We start from the raw sequence: 22,400 nt of genomic DNA, 5'->3' as shown, positions 1-22,400 counted from the left end.
TATATGCCTGAGGACAATATGAAAAATAAGATTGAAGTAGAGATGGAAATATAAGGATAAAAGACTTGTGGAAGCTTCCTGATTGATACTTTTGAACTGTGGTATTGGAGAAGACTCTTGAGAGTCCCTTGGACTGTAAGGAGATCAAACCAGTCAATCCTAAAGGAAATCAACCCTGAATATTCATTGGAAGGACTGATGCTGAAGCTGCAATACTTTGGCTACCTGATGTGAAGGGCTGAAAAGACCCTGATGCTGGGGAAGATTGAAGGCAGGAAGAGAAGGGGATGACAGAGGGTGAGATGGTTAGATGGCATCACCAACTCGATGAACATGAGTTTGAGCAAGCTCTGGGAGTTGGTGATGGACAGGGAAGCCTGGCATGCTCCTTGCGGTTGCAGAGTTGGGCTCAACTAAGCTACTGAACTGAACTGAACTGAAAGATGTAAATATTGATAGTGCTGGAGAGTCAGAGGGTATAGTTATAGGAGCAAAGTCCATAAGGGCCTCCTGATGGATTCTAAGAGAACTGGGTTCCAATGTGCAAGTGGAAGAGCTGACCTCTGACAAGGCAGCTGGGCAAGCTCATGCTTTACAGAAAGACAGAGAAGGTGGTTTAGAGCATCTCTTCTGATTGAAGTGAGTGGAATGGGATTTCTCTTCTGACTCCTTCCGTGTACTTGGTGAAATAAATAGTAAGGTTGTTTCTGAGAATGAGGAAGTAGGGAATACTTTGAATTTTGCGGAGAAGGAAGAAAGTGTAATGTGTCATTTGAAGTAGTAAATCAGTGAGTGAAGCATGATGGCCTTTCTGAGCAGCCTACTGAGATATGTGGTTCAAAATTTAAAGTGAGACAAGTCAGAATAATTGTGAGTTTTTTCCAGGCATGGTCCACTTCTTCAGATTAGCTATTGAGCAGGTGGGGAGTTGGATTTCACCAGCATTGGTCCATTCCTGATTAAATTCACTATAGCTGTCACCTCCAATCCATTCTCTGCACTGTAACCATAGAAACTTCAAAGCATGAATCCAATTAAATCCCTGCATTTGCTTTAAACACAGTAATAGCTTCCCTTGCTCCTAGGATAAAGCAAAAAAAAAAAAAAATCCTTCCAATGGCCTGGAAAGGACTCCTTGTACAGTCCCCGACCTACCTTTCCTCTTGATTGAGTTTTTTTCTCCTCTGCACAACAGTACCCTCGGCTTTTCTGTCCCTCTTGCTTCCCTTGCCGCCTCCCCCACTTATGTAATCCTGATCCACATGGCCACAGTACTCTCCACCACCCTCTCCCACCCCTACGCACATAGGCACCTAGTATCTTTAAATCATAGCTCAGGAGCCACTTCCTCTACGAAGCCTTCTAGACGTTTCAGTTTCTTGTTTCTTATATGCTGCTGTCAACTATATTTCTTGAGAGCGCTTATCTCCACTGGTAACTGTATATTCAAAGTGTGATCGTTGGTATAACAAGTTTTCTCCAGTATACTAAAAGCATTATCATAGTACATAGTAGGGACCTGTGTCTCTTTTTGTTCACTGTTGTACTCAAGGACCCATTAAAATGATTGTTTTAAATAAATGCGAATATTTGATAAGGGAAGAGAGGAAGGGAGGAGGAAGGTGGAAGGAAAGGAGGGAGAGAGAAGGAGGAAGGAAGGAAGAAAAAGAGGGGAAGGGAGGGAGGAGGAAGGGAGGTGAGAAAGCAGGTAAGCAAGCGGAAAGGTGTATCCTTTGCTTCCTGAAAAATCACCACCGGTGGGGCAGTGGTCAGATATATAAAGGTAATACTGTGGGCACCCAAATGAAGGAGGCAAAGGAGAAGGGGTGGCAGAGGATGAGATGGCATCACTGACTCCATGGATGTGAGTGTGAGCAATGGAGATACTGAAGGACAGGGAAGTGTGGTGTGCTGCGGCTCATGGGGTCGCAAAGACTTGGACACAACTTAGTGACCGAATAACAACAATAAGGTGCCTTAGGAGGGAGATTTGGGAGGCTTTCGGCACCAAAATGAGTGTAATGGAAAAAGCAGGACTTGTCGAGAGTGAGAGATTGTTCCAGAGGGAGAAACAGCTTGAATGATAGTTCAGAGGGGTGAATTACCATGAAAATCCAGAACAATATATATCATGCTGTTGGAAGGCAGGCTGGAATGGTATCCAGAGGTCATGTGATGGAGGAGCTTGTAGGAATTACTAAAACGTGTGGCTTTTTTTCCTAAAGATGTTGGTGAAAAATGGAAGGGTTTAAAACAGGAACTGAAATCAGATTTGTACTTACATGTGTCACCCTACTGGTATTACACAGATTGGAAAGGAGAAAGACTAGGTCAGAAGCAAAGATACCAAGATCAGTCATGGTGTCAAGCAAGCTGTGCGTGCATGGTAAGTCACCTCAGCTTGGCCTGTTCTTTGTGACTCTGTGGTCTGAAGGCCACCAGGCTTCTCTGTCCATGAGATTCTCCAGGCAAGAATACTGGAGTGGGTTGCCATGCCCTCCCTCAGGGCATCTTTCTGATCCAGGGATCAAGCTCATGTTTCTTTTGTCTCCTGCAATGGCAGGCAGGTTCTTTACTGCTGGGAAGTAAAGAACTTGGGAAGCCCGTCAAGCAAAACGAGGAGATAAGAATGCTGTTTTGTGACCAAAGAAGTCGGACTGAACAGTAACTGTAGGAGGGCATTATTGTTAACCTTATAAAAATCATCTTTGGGAGAAAATGCAGAGAAGTTTGGGGGTGGTAGAAATTGCTGTGAATTACTCAATAAAGTGGAGGCCAGTAAGTAGAGAGAATCCGTGTTCAAAGAGAAGCACAAAGCAAATGGGCCTATTTCTAAATTGCCTCAGAAGTCTGAGAGGGATTGAATTTATACTGGTCTGGCCTTTTGTTAGTGGTGGGTGATGAGTAGCAAATCATAGGCAATTACTTGTATATCTATCTGTCTGGGTAAATGTGAGCAAGGTTTTGACAAGCTGTGTCCTGAAGTATGTATTATTTGTATAATGAAACACATTGTAACTCTAGTCTCATGTGAATCTATGTGGAAATCATTGAGAACAATTAGTTAATATGATATAATTTAACATAACTCATTTGCTATCACAATATAGGAAATCATTCAGTAAATATGAGCTGCACTTAAATCCCATATTTCATAGTCTGAGAATTCAAGGAAATTTTTCTGTCAGGGAAATGAGAAATTTGTATTACCATTTAAATGCCCATCTGTTCTCAGGAGAGAGGATAAATTGTTTTCCCCTTGGTTTCTCAGTTTATGAACATGAAATTTATGCTGTCATTTTTTAGTAGATGACAGCTCACTTATAATGCCACAGAAAATATAGAGATTGCTTAGTAAATGACTGGAATTCACTACTCATTAAGTTCCATTCTAGTTCAGTTACTTTACAACTCCAAAGATAGGGAAAAATACAAAATTTTTGCTTTTTTAATCCAATAAAAATATTACTTTTTGTTTTTGAAAATAAGTGAATTATTCAATTCCTGGACCTGGAAATAGAGTTATTATAGCAAAGTGGTTTGTTTGCATGGATTGTTATGTTTTTATTATGAATTGTTTTGTTCCTAAGTTTGGCTTCTCTTTTATCTACTATTTTCTGCTTGATTTTACTATATAGTATTAAGGAAAATAAGAATAGTAATGGGCTTCCCCAGAGTCTAATGTTTAAGACTGTGCTCCACTAAGGGGGCGCAGTTGGATCCCAGGTCGGGGAATTAGGATCCGGCATGCTATACAGCACAGCCAAAAAAAAGAGTAATGAGAAATTTTCTTGGTAACATAATTTCTTAAGTAATGTCAAAAATATGACAATAATGTCCTGGGTGGTCAAGAGAGAATATGTCATTTTGCCAAGCTAGTCTGGTGGTAATGAACTAAATAATTTCAAAGCCAAAAAGACAAACATTTTGTTACATTTTCATTATCTTGAGGAACATTTTTAAGTACTCGTTTGTTTGATGTAATTGCTAAGCACTTTATAAAGGATGCTAAACGAATATGGTTCCTGTTTCCTATTTGTAAAATTGTAATTTTTAAAGCAAAACTGTAACTTAATGGATTATAATCATGCAGGCAGTGTTCTTTAAGGTATCCAAATGAACACACCTAAGACATCAAGTATGTTAACGCCAAAGGAAGATACTTATCTTCCAGTGATTCAAAGGCAGTCGAGTCGGGGAACTTTGGGAATAGAGTCTAGTAAAAATACTATTGCTCTTATTATGATTTTTGAACTTTAACAAAGGAGGAAGGTGGGATTTCATAAATATATAAACAGAATGGAAAAACTAAATACTTCCATGAAATGAGATTTTGAGACAATTTGGGGGTGACAAATTATGGACATGGAATGCTAAGGAATACCAAGAAATGTAGTTTGAGTAGGTAATAGAGTTAGGGAAGAAGAGTTAAAATAAGATCTGTCACAGAGTACTGAAAAAGAGGAGGCGAGCTTATTTTTTGTTGGCACTGTGTTAAGAAACTAGTAAAATGTCTTGAGATAGAGCTACCAAATAATTAGAAGGAAGGGAAAGGCTAGAAAGTCCATGCAGAAAAGTTTGTATGTCCTAGACATTACCTGCTGCTGCTAAGTTGCTTCAATCGTGTCCGACTCTGTGCGACCCCATAGACGGCAGCCCACCAGGCTCCCCCGTCCCTGGGATTCTCCAGGTAAGAACATTGGAGTGGGTTGCCATTTCCTTCCCCAGTGCGTGGAAGTGAAAAGTGAAAGCGAAGTCGCTCAGTCGTATCCGACTCTCAGCAACCCCATGGACTGCAGCCCACCAGGCTCCTCCATCCATGGGATCCTCCAGGCAAGAGCACTGGAGTGGGGTGCCACTGCCTTCTCCGAGAGTTGTGCTGCTGACTGGAGCAAATAAGGAAATAGGTTTTAAGAGTTAGATTGTCCTTCGGGAATAGTCACCTGACCTGTCACCCTTTCTCCCCCAGCTCCTTTCCCTCCTTTGCGATCTATTCGTCTGACATTACGCTTGCACAATGACCGTGAAAAGCTTTTGTTGCTGCTGGAATGATGGACCTTTCTGTGCTGGTTCGGTATATTGTGTCAAGATGTAGTACCCAACCGTGTACACTTTCAGAGTTGGCAGAGAGCATAGTAGAAAAGACAACCAGGGTTAAGAGGCAAACTGAAAGGAAATGAGAAGTACCTATTTCCCTTTTTTAGGCCTAGGAATCCCTTTATGTGAATAGATACTCCTTGCTTCTTCCATAGAGCAGAAACAGAGGCAACAGTTTTCAGTTATCCTTTAAAAAGAAATTCTTAACTGCATTTATTACATATTGTATTGTTTATGTAGCTAGAGGAGTTGGCCTTTTTTATGTAAACTTCCAACAAAAGAATCTCCTGAGTCTCTTGAAGGCAGCCATTTTGTGTTCACTGTTTTTTCATATTAAAAGGAAATCAAGAGGAAAAAACTGATATAACTTCAATGAGAATTGAGAATCAAGTGACGTAAAGAAAATTAAAGACTTTTAGAAGCTTCAGCATCAGTCCTTCCAGTGAAAATTCAGGATTGATTTCCTTTGAATTGACTGGTTTGATCTCCTTGCAGTCCAAGGGACTCTCAAGAGTCTTCTCCAACACCACAGTTCAAAAGCATCAATTCTTCAACGTTCAGCCCTCTTTAAGGTCCAACTCTCACATCCATACATGACAAAAAAAAAAAAAAAAAGACTTTTAGAAGAATAAAATAGTTGAAAGGGACATGCAATTTTTTTAGATTAAAGGCAAGATATTTAAAACTCTTAATTCTTCCCCAAATAATTTACAACCTTAATATAATTTCATTTAAAATGAGAACTCAAGATAAAAAAATAATTTAATTATTTGAAGAAAACCCACAAAAACAATTAAAAATGAGTAACAAGAAAGTCTAGAAAAATTTGAGTAGCAGTATAGGACTGGCTCTATTAAAACATGTTATAAAGTGAGATCGATTTTAGAAACAAGTTAGGAATTTACAAAGCTAAATCATATGCTTAGGAAAGTGAAAGTGTTAGTGGCTCAGTAGTGTCTGACTCTTTATGATCCCATGGACTGAACCCCATCAGGCTCCTCTCTCCATATAATTCTCCAGGCAAGAAGACTGGAGTGGGTTGCCATTTCCTACTTCAGGGGATCTTCCTGGCAAAGGGATCAAACCCCGGTCTCCTGCATTGCAGGTAGGTTCTTTACCAATTGAGCCACCAGGGATGCCTCATATGTCTAGGAACTTGAAGCTGTGAAGTGGATGAGCTGAGATTTTAACTCAGGCTCATATTATGCTAAAGAATGTGCTTTTTATAATTTACTACACTGTGTCCAATATAGTTCAATTAGTTTAAGCATTGTGGCACTAGAGCAAAAGAGACAAGAAATACATTAAGAAAGGAAAGTAATCTAGAACAGATCCTTTAATCCGTGGAAATACATATCATATGATAAAAGAAGCTACATAAATCAATGCAAAGTGTTAGCTTGTAAACAATTAAAGCATTTTAAAAAATTAAATCTTCTTCTCCGATGACCAAAAATTACTTCCAGATATGTTAAGTGCGCGTGTGCCTAGTCACTCAGTCGTGTCCGACTCTTTGCAACCCCTGGGCTCTAGCCTGCCTGCTTCAGTACCTAACCTTATTATGCTGAAAATAAAAATAAAAACAAAGTTTTTTACTGGTAGGCATATTTTGTGAAGGCTTCTTCAAGGGATAGGAATCCAAATTGGCCCTGAAATCTTGATCAGGGTTTGGTTAAAGGAAGGAGAAGTCCTGGTATTGGGAATACAGGAGGAAAAAAACAAAACAGGGAGATAGGGGGAATCCCAAATTTGTCCAAGGAAACAGCCTAATGAAGGAAGTGAATTTATATATTTGCTTGTTGCTCTTCCCTAACCCATCATTTCATAGGCTTGTCCTTTGACCAGGAGATCCTGTGTTTAAGAACAGAGAAAGCTACCATTGCACAGTTGGTTTTGATAGGTTTCAAAGGCCCATATATTTCACACCATTAATTTTGTGTGCCCCAGGTTTTAGGTTAGAACTTCATAAAAAACATAAAAAAAAAAAAAAAAAAACCTCCAGTTTCTTTGGATCTTGGGTAAAATTGCCTATTCCTTTTTGAATATGTACCCAGGGGGTATTGAGTTTGTGCAGAAAGCAAGGACTAAATTAGTATCAAGCTGAGCCTTGATCACTTTGAGGTGTTTCTTTTGTTGAATGCCAACATTGTCAAAAAAGTGCATTTGCTGTGACAAATGAAAAGAAAACATTTTTCTTGAGACGAAGATTGTGGAAAGCTTAGTGGCAATAATCTGTGCATCAGAAAATGCCTCTGTTACTTGCTTTCACTTTCCTTGAACCTCCGTTCTTTTTTTTCCCACCCTGTCAATTTTTGTAGTTTAGCCTCAGTGGCAATAGAAGAGAATACATATACTGTAAGAAAGCCAGTAATAGACGTGGCTTCATTGATGTATTTAGAGGCCGGCAAGACTGCAGTTCTTTCAAAAGCTGCTTTTGATTTTTTCTTTTAATAGTATGTTTAACAAGTAGGAGCTAGAATAATGAACGTTAAAGGACTAGACTTTTATCACTGGGCTTGCTCTGAAAATAAGTGTCCATTAAATAGTTTTTCTTTGTGTTCATTGCCTACCTTCAGACCTTACAGTGCTGAAAGTACCAGATGTGTAGACACACAGATTGTATGTATGACCCTGCTGCATTTTTCTCTTATGTAATCCTCAGGCAAGAAGAAAACAGGGGAGGTGGGGGCAGAAAGGGAGTGCAGTATTTTCTCTGTGGAGAATGAGGCAGAGGGATACGGTAGAAAGAACACTTGACTGTGAGTTTTTAAGGTTTGCTTTTGTTTCTGTTTTTTAAATCTCTCTGTCTTTTGCTAGCCATTTGGCCCTGGGCCAGTTAGTCACCAGTCTGGTTTTCCGGTTGCTCACCTTGAATGTGTTGCATTGATATAATGTTCTAATTTCCCAGCTCATGGCTGATATAAAGCTGTATAATTCTTTGCAGAGAAATATATTCTAAAATGCAGATAAAATTCTACATAGAGTAAAAATGATAACAGATTCATTGAGATTTAGTTGAGAAAAATCTCACAGGGAATATTGTGGAGAATAAATGCCAAGTATGGGAGTTTTATGTTTGTTTTCTTTATAGCTCCTATTAGGGTATTTATTCATTTATTAGCTCTAGTTGTATGTACTTAGCCCTGTGTTCTTATCTTCTGAGGTTACAAGTGTAGACTTGCTTTTTTCCCTCCTCGGGTAACACAAGTATAGATTCTGGTTTTTTGTGTGTTCCTTTGACATTGGCCTTAATATTTGTGAAGAAGGTAGTTTTATATAACCAGAGCATGCAGCTAATTATTTTTTACTTCTAGAATTGCAGTCCATTTTAATTTGAGTCTTTTATCAATAGAAGATTCGTCCATATCTTTAATAGAAAAATATTCTTGCTCTGCAAGTAGATTTTCTAATTTATCTAAAATAGTATTAATTTGATGCCTTTGATGTTGCTTTGAAAGCAATATTTTAAATAGCAACTATTGTTATTCAATACTGAGTTACCATGGTAATAAAGAACATTCACTTGATTTAAACTTTTCAAAAAAGGAAATGTATACTCTGTATCTTTCTAGTTAGTTTGAATGTACTTCTGAATTTGCCCTTTAATTCTCATTTTTTGAAGTAATTTGTTTCTTCTAAGATTAGTGTGCATATTTCTTTTCCTAAGAAAATAAAACACCAAATTTTAACAAACCATTAATTTCTTTGAATCCCTAGGAGAACAGCTTTTTTCTTGCCCTCATTAAGTAATTTTGTAATTATATTCTAAATTCTTTTTCAAGCAGATAGGGAGAGGAAAACTTTTTCTTACTCCCCTTCTAGATTCTTTGGCTGGCTGAATATTTAAATTAACATAAGCCAGATTAATGAGGAAGAATTTTTTTTATTTTATATGTATGAAAGAAAGAATGAAACTCAGCTCCTAAAGAGATGAAGCTCCCTGGCAGTTAGAAATTGAGTTTTATATTCCATGCTGAGCTAAAGAGAAGTGTAGCATCTTCAAAGGGGAGGAAGAAAATTCACAGGAAGATGGGAAGAACAAATGTTTGGTAAATAAATGATTTCCATGCCATGCAGATGACTGTCACATATAAGAGGTTATCTCTGGTAATACCTCTCTTCCTGGTAAGGCCCCTTATCTAAATTCTTTTATGTAGTTAAGGGGGAGGTAAAAAGCACTTCCTGAGTCTGTTCATCCTTGATTCTTCTGGTTTGAAATAATCCCCATGCCTAAGTGGCACATTCTGGGTTGGCCTGCCCTGAGCCCCATTGTGGCTGTAATTGCCTTGAGGTTCTTTTGTTGTCCTGGCATTTCCTTGTGAAAAAACAAGTTTGCCCTTGAGAAGTAGAATTTGTTTTTTTTTTTTTTTTTTTCCCTGTGTGTGTGACAAATAATAGGTACTTAATGGAAGTTTATTGAGTCAATGAATAAATGAATAAAGGATGCTTTAACTGATTATATGTAAGACAGAAAAAATGCTAGCAAAATTATTCACTTCATCTAATATAAATAAGAAGGACTTCTTTCTGGCTTATTTCACTTTTTTATAAAACTTCCCTGCCTCTTTTGCTTTTTATTCCCAGTGTATCTGGGCAAAGTTGGTGGTTCTGTTCTTCTAGACCATTAGAGTACATATTTGTCACTCACTTGTTTGCAATGTACATCTTTTTGGTAAGATATATATCTTCCTTACTAGACCTTTAGTATATTGAGGATGTAACGTGATGCCTGATATTTACTACATAATCATAAATGTTTGCTGAAAAAATAATTTTAGATATGCAGATTTTGCTTGTGTATTTAAATAGTCCTTCTTAAATATTCAGTTCAGTTCAGTCGGTCAGTCATGTCCGACTCTGCGACCCCATGAATTGCAGCACGCCAGGCCTCCCTGTCCATCACCAACTCCCGGAGTTCACTCAAACTCATGTCCATTGAGTCGGTGATGCCATCCAGCCATCTCATCCTTTGTTGTCCCCTTCTCCTCCTGCCCCCAATCCCTCCCAGCATCAGAGTCTTTGCCAATGAGTCAACTCTTCACATGAGGTGGCCAAACTATTGGAGTTTCAGCTTTAGCATCATTCCTTCCAAAGAACACCCAGGGCTGGTCTCCTTTAGAATGGACTGGTTGGATCTCCTTGCAGTCCAAGGAACTCTCAAGAGTCTTCACCAACACAAAAGCATCAATTCTTCAGCGCTCAGTTTTCTTCACAGGCCAACTCTCACATCCATACATGACCACTGGAAAAACCATAGCCCCAGATGGACCTTTATTGGCAAAGTAATGTCTCTGCTTTTCAATATGCTATCTAGGTTGGTCATAACTTTTTTTCCAAGGAGTAAGCGTCTTTTAATTTCATGGCTGCAGTCACCATCTGCAGTAATTTTGGAGCCCCCAAAAATAAAGTCTGACACTGTTTCCACTGTTTCCCCATCTATTTCCCATGAAGTGATGGGACCGGATGCCATGATCTTCGTTTTCTGAATGTTGAGCTTTAAGCCAACTTTTTCACTCTCCTCTTTCACTTTCATCAAGAGGCTTTTTAGTTCCTCTTCACTTTCTGCCATAAGGGTGGTGTCATCTGCATATCTGAGGTTATTGATATTTCTCCCGGCAGTCTTCATTCCAGCTTGTGCTTCATCCAGCCCAGCATTTCTCATGATGTACTCTGCATAGAAGTTAAATAAGCAGGGTGACAATATACAGCCTTGACGGACTCCTTTTCCTATTTAGAACCAGTCTGTTGTTCCATGTCCAGTTCTAACTGTTGCTTCCTGACCTGCATATAGGTTTCTCAAGAGGCAGGTCATGTGGTCTGGTATTCCCATTTCTTTCAGAATTTTCCACAGTTTATTGTGATCCACACAGTCAAAGGCTTTGGCATAGTCAATAAAGCAGAAACAGATGTTTTTCTGGAACTCTCTCACTTTTTCCATGATCCAGCAGATGTTGGGTATTTGATCTCTGGTTCCTCTGCCTTTTCTTGAATATTGTGGGAAAATTAACTTGTATCTTCTCTTTTAAGAAGCAGGTGTATGTGTGTGTGTGTGCATGCATCTGTGCTGCTTCTGCGTCACTTACGTCTTCCTCAGGAGATAGAGGAGTGGAGAGTGTTACAAAAGCTATAACGCAGGGAGTGTGAATGACAAATATCCTTGGAGGTATGTGTATGTGATAGTATACACATCTATCTTTTAAAAAAAGCATTATTCATATATAAATTCTCTTTAAAATACAAACCAGATATAGATAAAATAAAAGTTAATGCCTTTTTCAACTTCCATCTCAAATCGTTAGCCATATTTATCCTTGATTCTTTGGTATATATGCTTCTAGACTTCCTAGGTATATTATAAATGAAGTTATCTGACACCTTGGAGAGACTGGAAAACTGGAGAGAACATATTATATGTTGACTATCAACTCCTCTATGACATTCCATGAAGGATTACTTTACTACAGCTTTGAGAAATACACTGGTGACAGGCGTTCTATAACCCTTGATAGTGTCTGCGGTGACAGTTTGCAGGCCAAGAATGACAAGCAAGAGAGGCTGCCATTAAAGTGTGCTCTTGAGCTTGGTGGAGATGGTGAGGTCCCAGAGAGGCAGGGGTTAGGAGACAGCAGTTAACTGATGGAGTTAGGATGGGTGTGGTTACCATTATGGGCAGCTTGTCTGGAACCATGGTCAGAACGGACTCACTTGGTGAGACCCTTGGAGCTGACTAACTGACCATGGTACTCGTAGGACTCAAATAGGTGGGCAGCCTAGAAAGTCGTACTTGGTTTGTATGAATGAAAACTCAAGGATTTGCAAACAAAGGTATAACCCGAGTCATCTGCAGAGGGAGTCACAACCCTTCGTCCATTTCCTAGATCTCAGTCTGTTCATAGATTCTGAAACCCTTGATAAAGTGATGGTCAAGTTCCTTTGAGGAAAAAAAACAGCCTTCTACATGTCAAAAATTAAACTGTAAAATGATCCTCTTACCCCATAACCATTTGACAGGTTGACTGTGCATGTGTGAAAGAGAAATATTCATCTTTGGGGGAACTAAATGTTAACTCTAAGGTGACCCCATTTTCTGAGGAACCAAAAACCTTAGTACAGTAAACCAGTAAGGTCTTATAGGAAGTTAATAGGGTTTTGGCTTTAGTCTCTGTCACCATAGGCCAGTGGGTCTTTGAATCCAAGCTAATTTCAGAATGCGTGAATTAAATAAATATACTTAGCCACTGTCAGAATCTTCTTATCCATATATTAACAATATTTTCCCCATTTTTGTGTTATTTTTTCTTAATTTGCTCTTGGTGTTTTGTACTTTTACATAAAAAACGGACATTTCTCGTATCTTAGTGTTAAATTTACCTCTTCATTCATGCCATTGTTTCTTCTTTAACAGGCAGACCCCATTATTTTTGTATTTGCATAAAAATTGTTAAAGTGTGTGTGCTTGAAGACCTCACCCCAAGTCCTAACCTCATTAACCAGAACAAGGACTTGACCAGCTTACTTCTGTCTGTATAATTTCCTTTCTAAAGAGAAGGATGTCTTTGGGAACTATTCCTGGATTTTTGTGATGTAGTAAAGGGGGTGAGTAAAAAATGACTAGACAAGTGAGAGAGAAGAATTTTCATGGGGAGGGATTGAGTTTCATTTTTAAAACACGAGCAAAAGGAAGAAGCAGCAACAGGGAGTTGAGTGTAGAAAAGGAAAGATAGGAGAGTCTGGGGGAAGTGAAACAAGTACCTAGTCTTCCTAATAGGAGAATGCAAGCTAGGGACTCTCGGGAGATAAACTTTGCCTTACAGTAGAGAATGCGATAGACAGTAGAAGGATGTACAATGTTTGGGGACACTCAGAATGCACCTTCTCAGTCTTCTTCACCTCATGGATTCATGGTTAGTTTTTGAGCAATTCTGTATAACTAGAATAGCCTTATTATCTGTTGATGAATAGCTTGACACAGTGCACAAAGACCAGACCACCTGGATCCCAGTTATTATAAAGTCACTTTTTTTTCTTGACACTGATCACCTACTGTATTTTCTGCATATTTCTGTGTTAAATTATCATTGGACACAAATAATAAATAACTTCAGAATTAGATGTTGATTCATCCAGAAACTTGAGTGTTTTCATGTATTCAGTGAAATCATTATGGCTTTCAGGATGGATAGTAAAATATAAACGTTTTGTTCTAGTTACATGTTCATCGCCAACTTTCTTGAAAAAAAAATTTAATATATACTTTTAAATTAATCATTATCTTTTCTTAGCTTATTACTGTTGAAATGAAGATCACCAGGGAAGTCCCTGAACACTCTTACAGAGTGGTTTTGTCCTTTATCATGAAACGTGAGTTGCTACGTTTCATGATAAAGGACAAAACCACTCTGAGTTGCTACGTTTCATGATAAAGGACAAAACCACTCTGAGTTGCTACGTTTCATGATAAAGGACAAAACCACTCTGAGTTGCTACGTTTCATGATAAAGGACAAAACCACGTGAGTTGCTACGTTTCATGATAAAGGACAAAACCACTCTGTAAGAGTGTTCAGAGACTTCCCTGGTGATCCAGTGCTTAAGACTTCATCTTCCAGTGCAGGGGTTGTGGGTTCAATCCCTGGTCAGGGAGCCGACCTAACCTAGCACATGCCTCACGGCCAAAAGATGAATATAAAACAGAAGCAATATTGTAACAATTTCAATAAAGCCTTAAAAACTGGTCCACATGAAAAAAATCTTTAAAAAAAAGTGTTCCGGCTACTGTCTATATTAGAGTGTTTAATTTCTATTTCCTATACCTTTTTCGTATCAATCTAATTATAATTTTCTTCATTTCCCACTGGCACGTGAACGCTTGATGGTTATGTGCATCTTAGGGACTACAGCATGGGGCATGGTGCAACTGGCTAGTATACCATGTGACCTGATAGGCCACTTGTTTATTTCTCCCACCATCAGATTACTTGGTATCACTTGTCACAGGATATGTGTGTTTGAGGGCATATCTGACAGCATTTCTTCTTAACAATGAGCACCTGTATTGCAATGAAGTTTGCATTAGTTTCATTACCTCTGGAAAGGAAATGACTTACTTTGACGTAGCTGTACATACATCCATCTCACCCAGTAGTAGCCAAGAGCATGGCAGAGGCTCTAAGTACAAGGGACTTCCTTGGTGGCTCAGAAGTAAACAATCCACCTGCAATGCGGGAAATGCAGGAGATGCTGGTTCCATCCCTGGGTCAGGGAGATACCCCAGAGAAAGGAATGGCAACCCACTCCAGTACTCTTGCTTGGAGAATTCCATGGACAGAGCAGCCTGGAGGGCTACCGTCCCTGGAGTTGGAAAGAGTCAGACACAGCTGAGCAACTAACACTGTGTACAACGTGGAAGACTGTCAAGCCCACCTGGTGCAGGTTGGGTTCACCAGGAACAGACTTGGAGAAGCAATTTGTGAAGTAACATGCTTATTAGGGATCAACACCTGTGAAAGAAAGAAGACGGGTGGGATTGGGTGGAGAAAGAAACCGAACACCATGTAGTCTCTACAAACTCTCAGCCAGAGTGGTGGGAAGGTCTGCAGTGAATACTACCCATCAGAGTTGCCTGTGTACAGCTCAGCCACCGCAGCCTTCTTGGCTCCGAGCGTCTTGTAAAAAGCATTTCCTTTGTACCTGGAGCTGACTCGGATGTAACTGAGAGCTGGTGACTACCAGCTGACTCTGTTTTTTTCTTTTTTTTTTCCTTTATTTTTGTTTTTTGCAGTGATAGGGAGAAGACTTTTTCTTTTTTTTCCCCTGATTCCAGGGATATATTTGCATACTGTTTTGTTGTCGTGCAAAATTTTGTCACATTTGTTCCTCTTTGCACGTTGGGGAGGATTGCAGATTGCTTATTTTCCACCAAAAGGAAAATGAAGAATTTGAGTCACAGTAAGTGTACAAAAAAATTGAAATCAGAATTGGAAAGATTATTTTTTCTCGTCTTTGTTTACGAGTAAATATGTACATTGTCTCACGATTGGTCGTCCAGGGAACCCAAATTACTGTAGCTGTGTGCAGCCTGTCTTCCAAGCCTGGTCTCCTCAGAATTCCTTTGTTGATTGAATGAGAGAAAGAAAGAGTGGGTGAAAGGCTACGAAAGCTTTGTTAATTAAGATATGTCCCCCACTGGTAGAAAATCATGGTCAGACATTATCACATCATTAGTCAGCTCATCAAAATACCACTTTGCAGAAAATCCTCCAGTTCTTTTCAGTGGCTTTAATGAAATTGTTCTAAGAAGCCCTGTGAAGGAACTAAGCTCTAGTTTTTGGATAATTGCCATTTTCTTAAGAAATAGACTCTGGGCCTACTGAGAAAGTAGTTCAGCTGGTATGATATTTTGCTCCAAGGGAAGAAGTATTATTTTAAAATTTTTGCTATTTAAGCAAGGCAACATCAGTTTATTTTTGTCTTTTCCTTAGCATTAGATAAATGATGGAATACTAATTGAACAGTTGAAATCTAGGAGACTAAAGAAGCATCAGTGTAAGCATTAGAAACAATTTTTCATATACTTGGACTTTTCTGAGGACAACTATCATTTATTTTTATTCTCATAAAGAAAAATTGTCACCATACTTTTATGGGAAAAAGTTGTTTATTCACATTTAGAATTTATACATATAGTGATAAAAATAGAAGTTTTAAAAGGATAATTTTCAGGTACTGTGTATATTTTCTATTTGTGTGTATGTGAATTTTTTTGACCTAAGTACTCAAGGGTCTGCATGTTCATTTGATATCCTTTACATTTATGATACTCAGATTAAACGATGCTTCAGATATAGGAATATTAACTATAGACTCCATAATTGGGATAGCTTTATAAATGATCTCTTATATGCTACTTTTGTTGTATATCTAGGGTGGTGGGTTTTTGTTTTTTTCATTCTATTAATATAATGTCATCTCCAGACATGTTCTTCCAGATTTATAATCAAATGGGCTTTGTGCTCATGTAAACAAGGATAATCTATAGCTGTATTATATTATGCTTGTTTTGTATTAATTATGTTTTTTCTTTGCATTTAAATCAGCTGGGGAATCACTCAGTAAACTTTAACTTATATTAATTTTTAGCACCCAAGAATATGTCATACTTAATATTGTTGTTTGATTGAACAATTCTTCACTTGATGTGTAAAGTTCATGTCTGCTGTTGGGTTTTGGTTTTATTTTGCAAGACCTATTTTAGAAAAGGCATAATTGGAGGGCAAAAAACACTGCAAATCATTCATTAAGTGGGATGCTACATAAATTGGGTAGTAGTCTGAAAAGCAAGGGTCATGTCATCAGAAAAATTTAGTAGTCATTTCATTGAAATAAACACTGCTTTTGTTGATAAAGATGTATATATCAGTTAATGATAGAATTTGATTTTAAAAACTATAAATTCAAAGAGTAAGTGTACCTGCAGGAGAAAAATAAAGTATGCTTTCTTGGATCTGTGGTCTATAGAGTTACAGCCGCCTCTGTTTGAATTTTCTTAGCTCCTCCCCAAGTGTATTATAAGAATTGTCAGAGCAATGGAAACAAAATGCAGAGTAGAAGCCATATCTGAGTCCATATATTTTAATAAATATGAAGATATAATCCACATCCTGCTTCTCAGCCATACTTGGTAACCACTGCTCATGATGTTTACAAATGTTTATTCATTGCTCACAAATGTTTACCATCTTGTTATTCAGTAGCCTGGAAACATTGACTGTCATCAATTGTCGATTTTAAGCACTTTGTTGAAATCACTCACCTTCAGTTAGTGATGGATTTACTACAGTGTGGAGTTTCAGCTTTGTACTGTCTCAGCCTGATGATGTGACTCTGTCAAGGCTAGGGGACAGGTCCCCTGGCTTTTTATGGTTGATCGATGATGACCAATGGAGCTCTTCTAAAAAACATTATGATTAACATGAACAAACAATTTCATGTATCCAGTAAAAATGGAAATTGGAAATAGCCTTCCAACTAATATATATCCAGCAACTTAATATATATTAAGTAATGTTCTGTATCCTGGTGGTACAATACCCATGTACTAGGAGGGGGGTGATCAATCAGTCACCTCAGTCGCTCACTCGTGTCTAACTCTTTGCAACCCCATGGACTGCAGCACGCCAGGCTTTCCAGTCCATCACCAGCTCCTGGACCTTGCTCAAACTCATGTCCATCGAGTCGGTGACACAATCCAACCATCTCTTTCTTTGTCATCCCCTTCTCCTCCTGCCTTCAATCTTTCCCAGCATCAGGGTCTTTTCAAATGAGTCAGTTCTTCGCATCAGGTGGCCAAAGCATTGGAGTTTCAGCTTCAGCATGCGTCCTTCCAATGAATATTCAGGACTGATTCCCTTTATAATTGACTGGTTTGATTTTCTTGCAGACCAAGGGACTCTCAAGAGTCTTCTCCAACACCACAGTTCAAAAGCATCAATTCTTAGCCACTCAGCTTTCTTTATGGTCCAACTCTCACATCCATACATGACTATTGGAAAAATCATAGCTTTGACTAGACGAACATTTGTTGGCAAAGAAATGTCTCTGCTTTTTAATATGCTGTCTAGGTTGGTCATAGCTTTTCTTCCAGAGGAAGTGTCTTTTAATTTCAAGGGTGGATAGACAAATATACATACTAATAAAAATGTAATGTGATAGATTCCATGAGCATGTAAGCACAGAGTGTCCTATGAGTACCCAGTAGGGCCATCTATTCCAGATTTGGCAGAAAGAGAGAAAGAAAGAGGAGGGGTCAAGGAAGCCTTCCCTAGGGATGACTCTGGAGATAATGACCATCTAATCCTAGAAATTTGGGATCAGTATTAGAGTGATAGGTTACTCTATCATACAGATAGCTTTTTGTTGTAACTGTTTAAGATGGAACTGAAGAATCTTCTTTTCTCTGCACTCTTTTATTTCCTTCTCTTCTTTTCTGTTTCCTGTCGTACTTTCTCTACTTGTCTTGTTCTCTTCTCTTTCTTTTCCTCCCTCTCTCCCTCTTTCCTTTATTATGAATTCATGAGCACAAAACTATATTAATCACATTCTTGGTTCATGACCCAGTGTCATCATTGGATAATTCCTGGCTCTCATTCATTCAATCACTGATTTATGATGCTATAACAAATACATATGGCATTATTAACAATTGCATACACTTACCTTTTTGCTTTCTCTTATTTCTTCCCCTTACTCCTCCTAAAATGTAATCATTATCCCAAATTGTATATATTATATACCTTTTTGCCCAGATTTGCCAGGTTTGCTGTGTTGGGTAACATACCCAAACAACACATTGTTTAGTTATTTTAACTCAAAAAAATAATATTCTTCTATGTGTAATTAAAAAGCCTCTTGATGACAGTGAAAGAGGAGATGAAAAAGTTGGCTTAAAGCTCAACACTCAGAAAACGAAGATCATGGCATCCGGTCCCTTCATGGGAAATAGATGGGGAAACAGTGGAAACAGTGTTCAGACTTTATTTTGGGGGGCTCCAAAATCACCGCAGATGGTGACTGCAGCCATGAAATTAAAAGACGCTTACTCCTTGGAAGGAAAGTTATGACCAACCTAGACAGCATATTCAAAAGCAGAGACATTACTTTGCCAACAAAGGTACATCTAGTCAAGGCTATGGTTTTTCCAGTGGTCATGTATGGATGTGAGAGTTGGACTGTGAAGAATGCTGAGCATGAAAGAATTGATGCTTTTGAACTGTGGTGTTGGAGAAGACTCTTGAGAGTTCCTTGGACTGCAAGGAGATCCAACCAGTCCATCCTAAAGGAGATCAGTCCTGGGTGTTCTTTGAAGGACTGATGCTAAAGCTGAAACTCCAGTACTTTGGCCACCTCATGTGAAGAGTTGACTCATTGGAAAAAGACTCTGATGCTGGGAAGGATTGGGGGCAGGAAGAGAAGGGGACGACAGAGGATGAGATGGCTGGATGGCATCACCGACTCGATGGACCTGAGTTTGGGTGAACTCCGGGAGTTGGTGATGATCAGGGAGGCCTGCCGTGCTGCAATTCATGGGGTCGCAGAGAGTCAGACACGACTGAGCGACTGAACTGAACTGAACTGAACTGATGTGTAATCTGCTTATATTAGTTTTCACTCAAGATCCTACTAATATGATTTACTGTGTTTTTATTTGTAACTGAATTCATTGTCGTACTTCAAAGAATATTCCATTGTGTGAATATGCTACAAATTATCCTTTTTCCTCTTCGTAGACAATTGAGTTGTTTCCATTTATGGTGTTCTGAACAGAGCTACCAAGAATGTTCTTTTTCTTGCTGTCTGAGACATATTTGAAAGTTTCTGCAGAATATATACCAGGCGAATAGGTTATGCAAAATTTAAGCTTAAAAGATAATACCAATTTGTTTTCCAAAACTATTGCATCAACTTGCATTTCTACCCAAAATATATGAGTTTATGTTGATACAGTCCTAACATTTGGTCCATGAGATTAATTCCTATCAGTTGAATGCCACATAATGTGAATGCTTTCTTACAGTATGTGGTTTAATTCTCATATCCCAGGTTACTAATTAATGAATTTGTACATCTTTTTGTGTATTTATTGGTCATATGTTTCCTCTAACCTTTCAATTATAAAATTTTAGTATTAGTTTATACTAATGAATACTTGCTATATTTATATGCATAGTTGTTATGTCATTAAAGTGAAATAAAGACCTATTTTAATACATAAAATGATAAGTAAATTTCTAGTACAAGAAATGAAATCAGAATGGCAAATTTAAAGAATAGGAAGTAATTTTATTTTGAAATTATTTTATGATTTTTTCATAACTTGTTTATTTTTCTTTTGACAGAACGATTTCGAGACTTACTACTTCCTCCATCTAGTCAAGACTCCGAGATTCTGCCCTTCATTCAATCTAGAAATTATCCCAAGTAAGCAATAAGAGCTCCCTAGATACCAGTAAGGGAATGGGTATAATGATGGTCAAGCTTTGGGAGGGCAAAAACAAAATGTTTCCTTTTTTAGGATTTCTGAAAAAGCCTGAATAACCTAACCTAACTAACTAGGGCATTCTCCAGCACTGTAATGGCTCAAGTTCTTCACAGGTGGGTCAGAGAAAAAAGCTTGCTGCCCATGTATCCCAGCTGTGGTTGGGAGCTGTTGCCAAGTGCAAGGCACAAGGTATCTGCATCAGTGTCTGGTTGTGTTTCTTTTTGCTTGATGCTGTATCAACAGAGTCAGATAGTTTGTGAATGATCCCTCATCTTATTTCTGCATCAACAGAGTCAAGTCCTTTGTGGATAGTCCCTCATCAGTTTCCTGTTTTCTATCCATTAATGTAATGATTTATTTATATTTAATAAGTGGTTTTTATTTTTGGGAGCTCCAAAATCACTGCAGATGGTGACTGCAGCCATGAAATTAAAACACGCTTACTTCTTGGAAGAAAAATTATGACCAACCTAGATAGCATATTGAAAAGCAGAGACAATACTTTGCCAATAAAGGTCCATCTAGTCAAGGCTATGGTATTTCCAGTGGTCATGTATGGATGTGAGAGTTGGGCAGTGAAGAAAGCTGAGTGCCGAAGAATTAATGCTTCTGAACTGTGGTGTTGGAGAAGACTCTTGAGAGTCCCTTGGTCTGCAAGGAGATCCAACCAGTCCATTCTAAAGGAGATCAGCCCTGGGTGTTCTTTGGAAGGAATGATGCTAAAGCTTAAACTCCAATACTTTGGCCACCTCGTGCGAAGAGTTGACTAATTGGTAAAGACTCTGATGCAGGGAGGGATTGGGGGCAGGAGGAGAAGGGGACGACAGAGGATGAGATGGCTGGATGGCATCACTGACTCGATGGACGAGTTTGAGTGAACTCCGGGAGATGGTGATGGACAGGGAGGCCTGGTGTGCTGTGGTTCATGGGATCGCAAAGAGTTGGACACGACTGAGCGACTGAACTGAACTGAACTGAAGTGGTTTTTAAAATGAAACATGCTAGATATGATTTTAAAATTTTTTATATATTCTTTGCCATCTTCATAATTCTTTCTTAAATGGGCCAGACTTTCTTAATGTGCCTCATTTTCCCAGAGAATAAAGAAGTACCAGGTTTTTATTTTGTATTCTCCCTAAAAGCTGATGTGTGCTGGCATCTTGATCCTTCCTGCAGAAGCTTGAAGTACCCTCTACTTTTTGAATAATCTGACTGTCTTTACTAGCTAGTATGCAATAGGCTGAGAATCAATAAACTATTATCTGAACTAAAAAAAAAAAGTCACCATGTTAAAGAATTAGAGCTTGGTTTACACATATTTAATCAAAAGTCGGACACGACTGAGCAACTTCACTTTCACTTTTCACTTTCATGCATTGGAGAAGGAAATGGCAACCCACTCCAGTGTTCTTGCCTTGAGAATCCCAGGGAAGCGGGAGCCTGGTTGGCTGCCGTCTATGGGGTCGCACAGAGTTGGACATGACTGAAGCAACTTAGCAGCAGCAGCAGCAGCAGCATAATGATGCTAAGTGATTCATTCTTTGATCAGCTTAGCAGTTTATTCAAGAATTTACTGAACTTTACCTTTAGGATAATTTTTCCCCATTTGCTTAGCTATGATGATATTTACTTAATTCTGATCACAAAATAAATGTAGAATCTGAATTACCGCTTCATTGTTTCAGATATTAAGTCAGGTTTAATCTCTAGGAATAATCTTCCAGTCTCCTCCCAGTGCCCACAGGACATACATGTGCCTGGACAGACCTTGCATGGGCACACTTCTCTTCATGTTCATGTTGGCAGGGAGCATGGAGGCACTCAAGGAGGTCCACGCACGTCCATCCCTATTTTTGCCCACAGCTACCATTTGCAAAGACCAGTGATGCTTGTTTTGCTGCCTCTTAGGCTTACTGTCTGCCTGATGCCATTGTTTAAAGAGGGGGCTCACAGTGTGTTCTCAGCGGGTAATCTGACTGCAGCTGTTTCCGTAGGTGTCCTCAGCTGTATCATTTTACGTGCATCTTGCTTGTTCTTAGATTACTTTTCTGACAGTGATGTGATCCAGGCTACTGTTTAACAGACATCATGAGACAGTCCTTTATCAGTGTCTCACCCTTGGAGTAGATATTCTTTGTGAAATCTGTAGATTAAAAGAATAAAATCATCCATTGATGCCACACACACCATATTACAGCATTTAAGCATGCAGACTCAGAGTGCTTTACCTGCCAACTTGGTGGCCTGGGTGACCTGTATCTCTGTGC

The 22,400-nt window shown here is 38.8% G+C and overlaps 1 protein-coding gene across 11 annotated transcripts in view; it reads left to right on the top strand.

Moving 5' to 3' along the window:
* Positions 1-22,400, top strand: part of NOX4 (NADPH oxidase 4) — a 183,390-nt gene that overhangs the window by 109,071 nt on the left and 51,919 nt on the right. For 10 of the 11 annotated variants that reach the window (XR_015157409.1, XR_015157410.1, XM_086383221.1 and 7 more), the window contains one exon: positions 19,991-20,072. Coding sequence is in view for 8 of the 11 variants with exons in the window: in XM_086383221.1 (XP_086239347.1) it covers positions 19,991-20,072 (82 nt within the window). In the remaining 3 variants the exon portion in view is untranslated. Of the gene's footprint in view, positions 1-19,990; positions 20,073-22,400 lie in introns of those variants that run through there. The other variant, XR_015157412.1, reaches the window with a different exon arrangement.

Source organism: Bos grunniens, chromosome 29 (assembly GCF_055505025.1).
Source record: "Bos grunniens cultivar Pamir isolate PY7600 chromosome 29, Bosgru_T2T1.0, whole genome shotgun sequence".
Classification (NCBI taxonomy): Eukaryota; Metazoa; Chordata; class Mammalia; order Artiodactyla; family Bovidae; genus Bos; species Bos grunniens.
The sequence above is the reverse complement of the archived record's forward strand: the minus strand, read 5'-3'. Positions and strand labels throughout refer to the sequence as shown.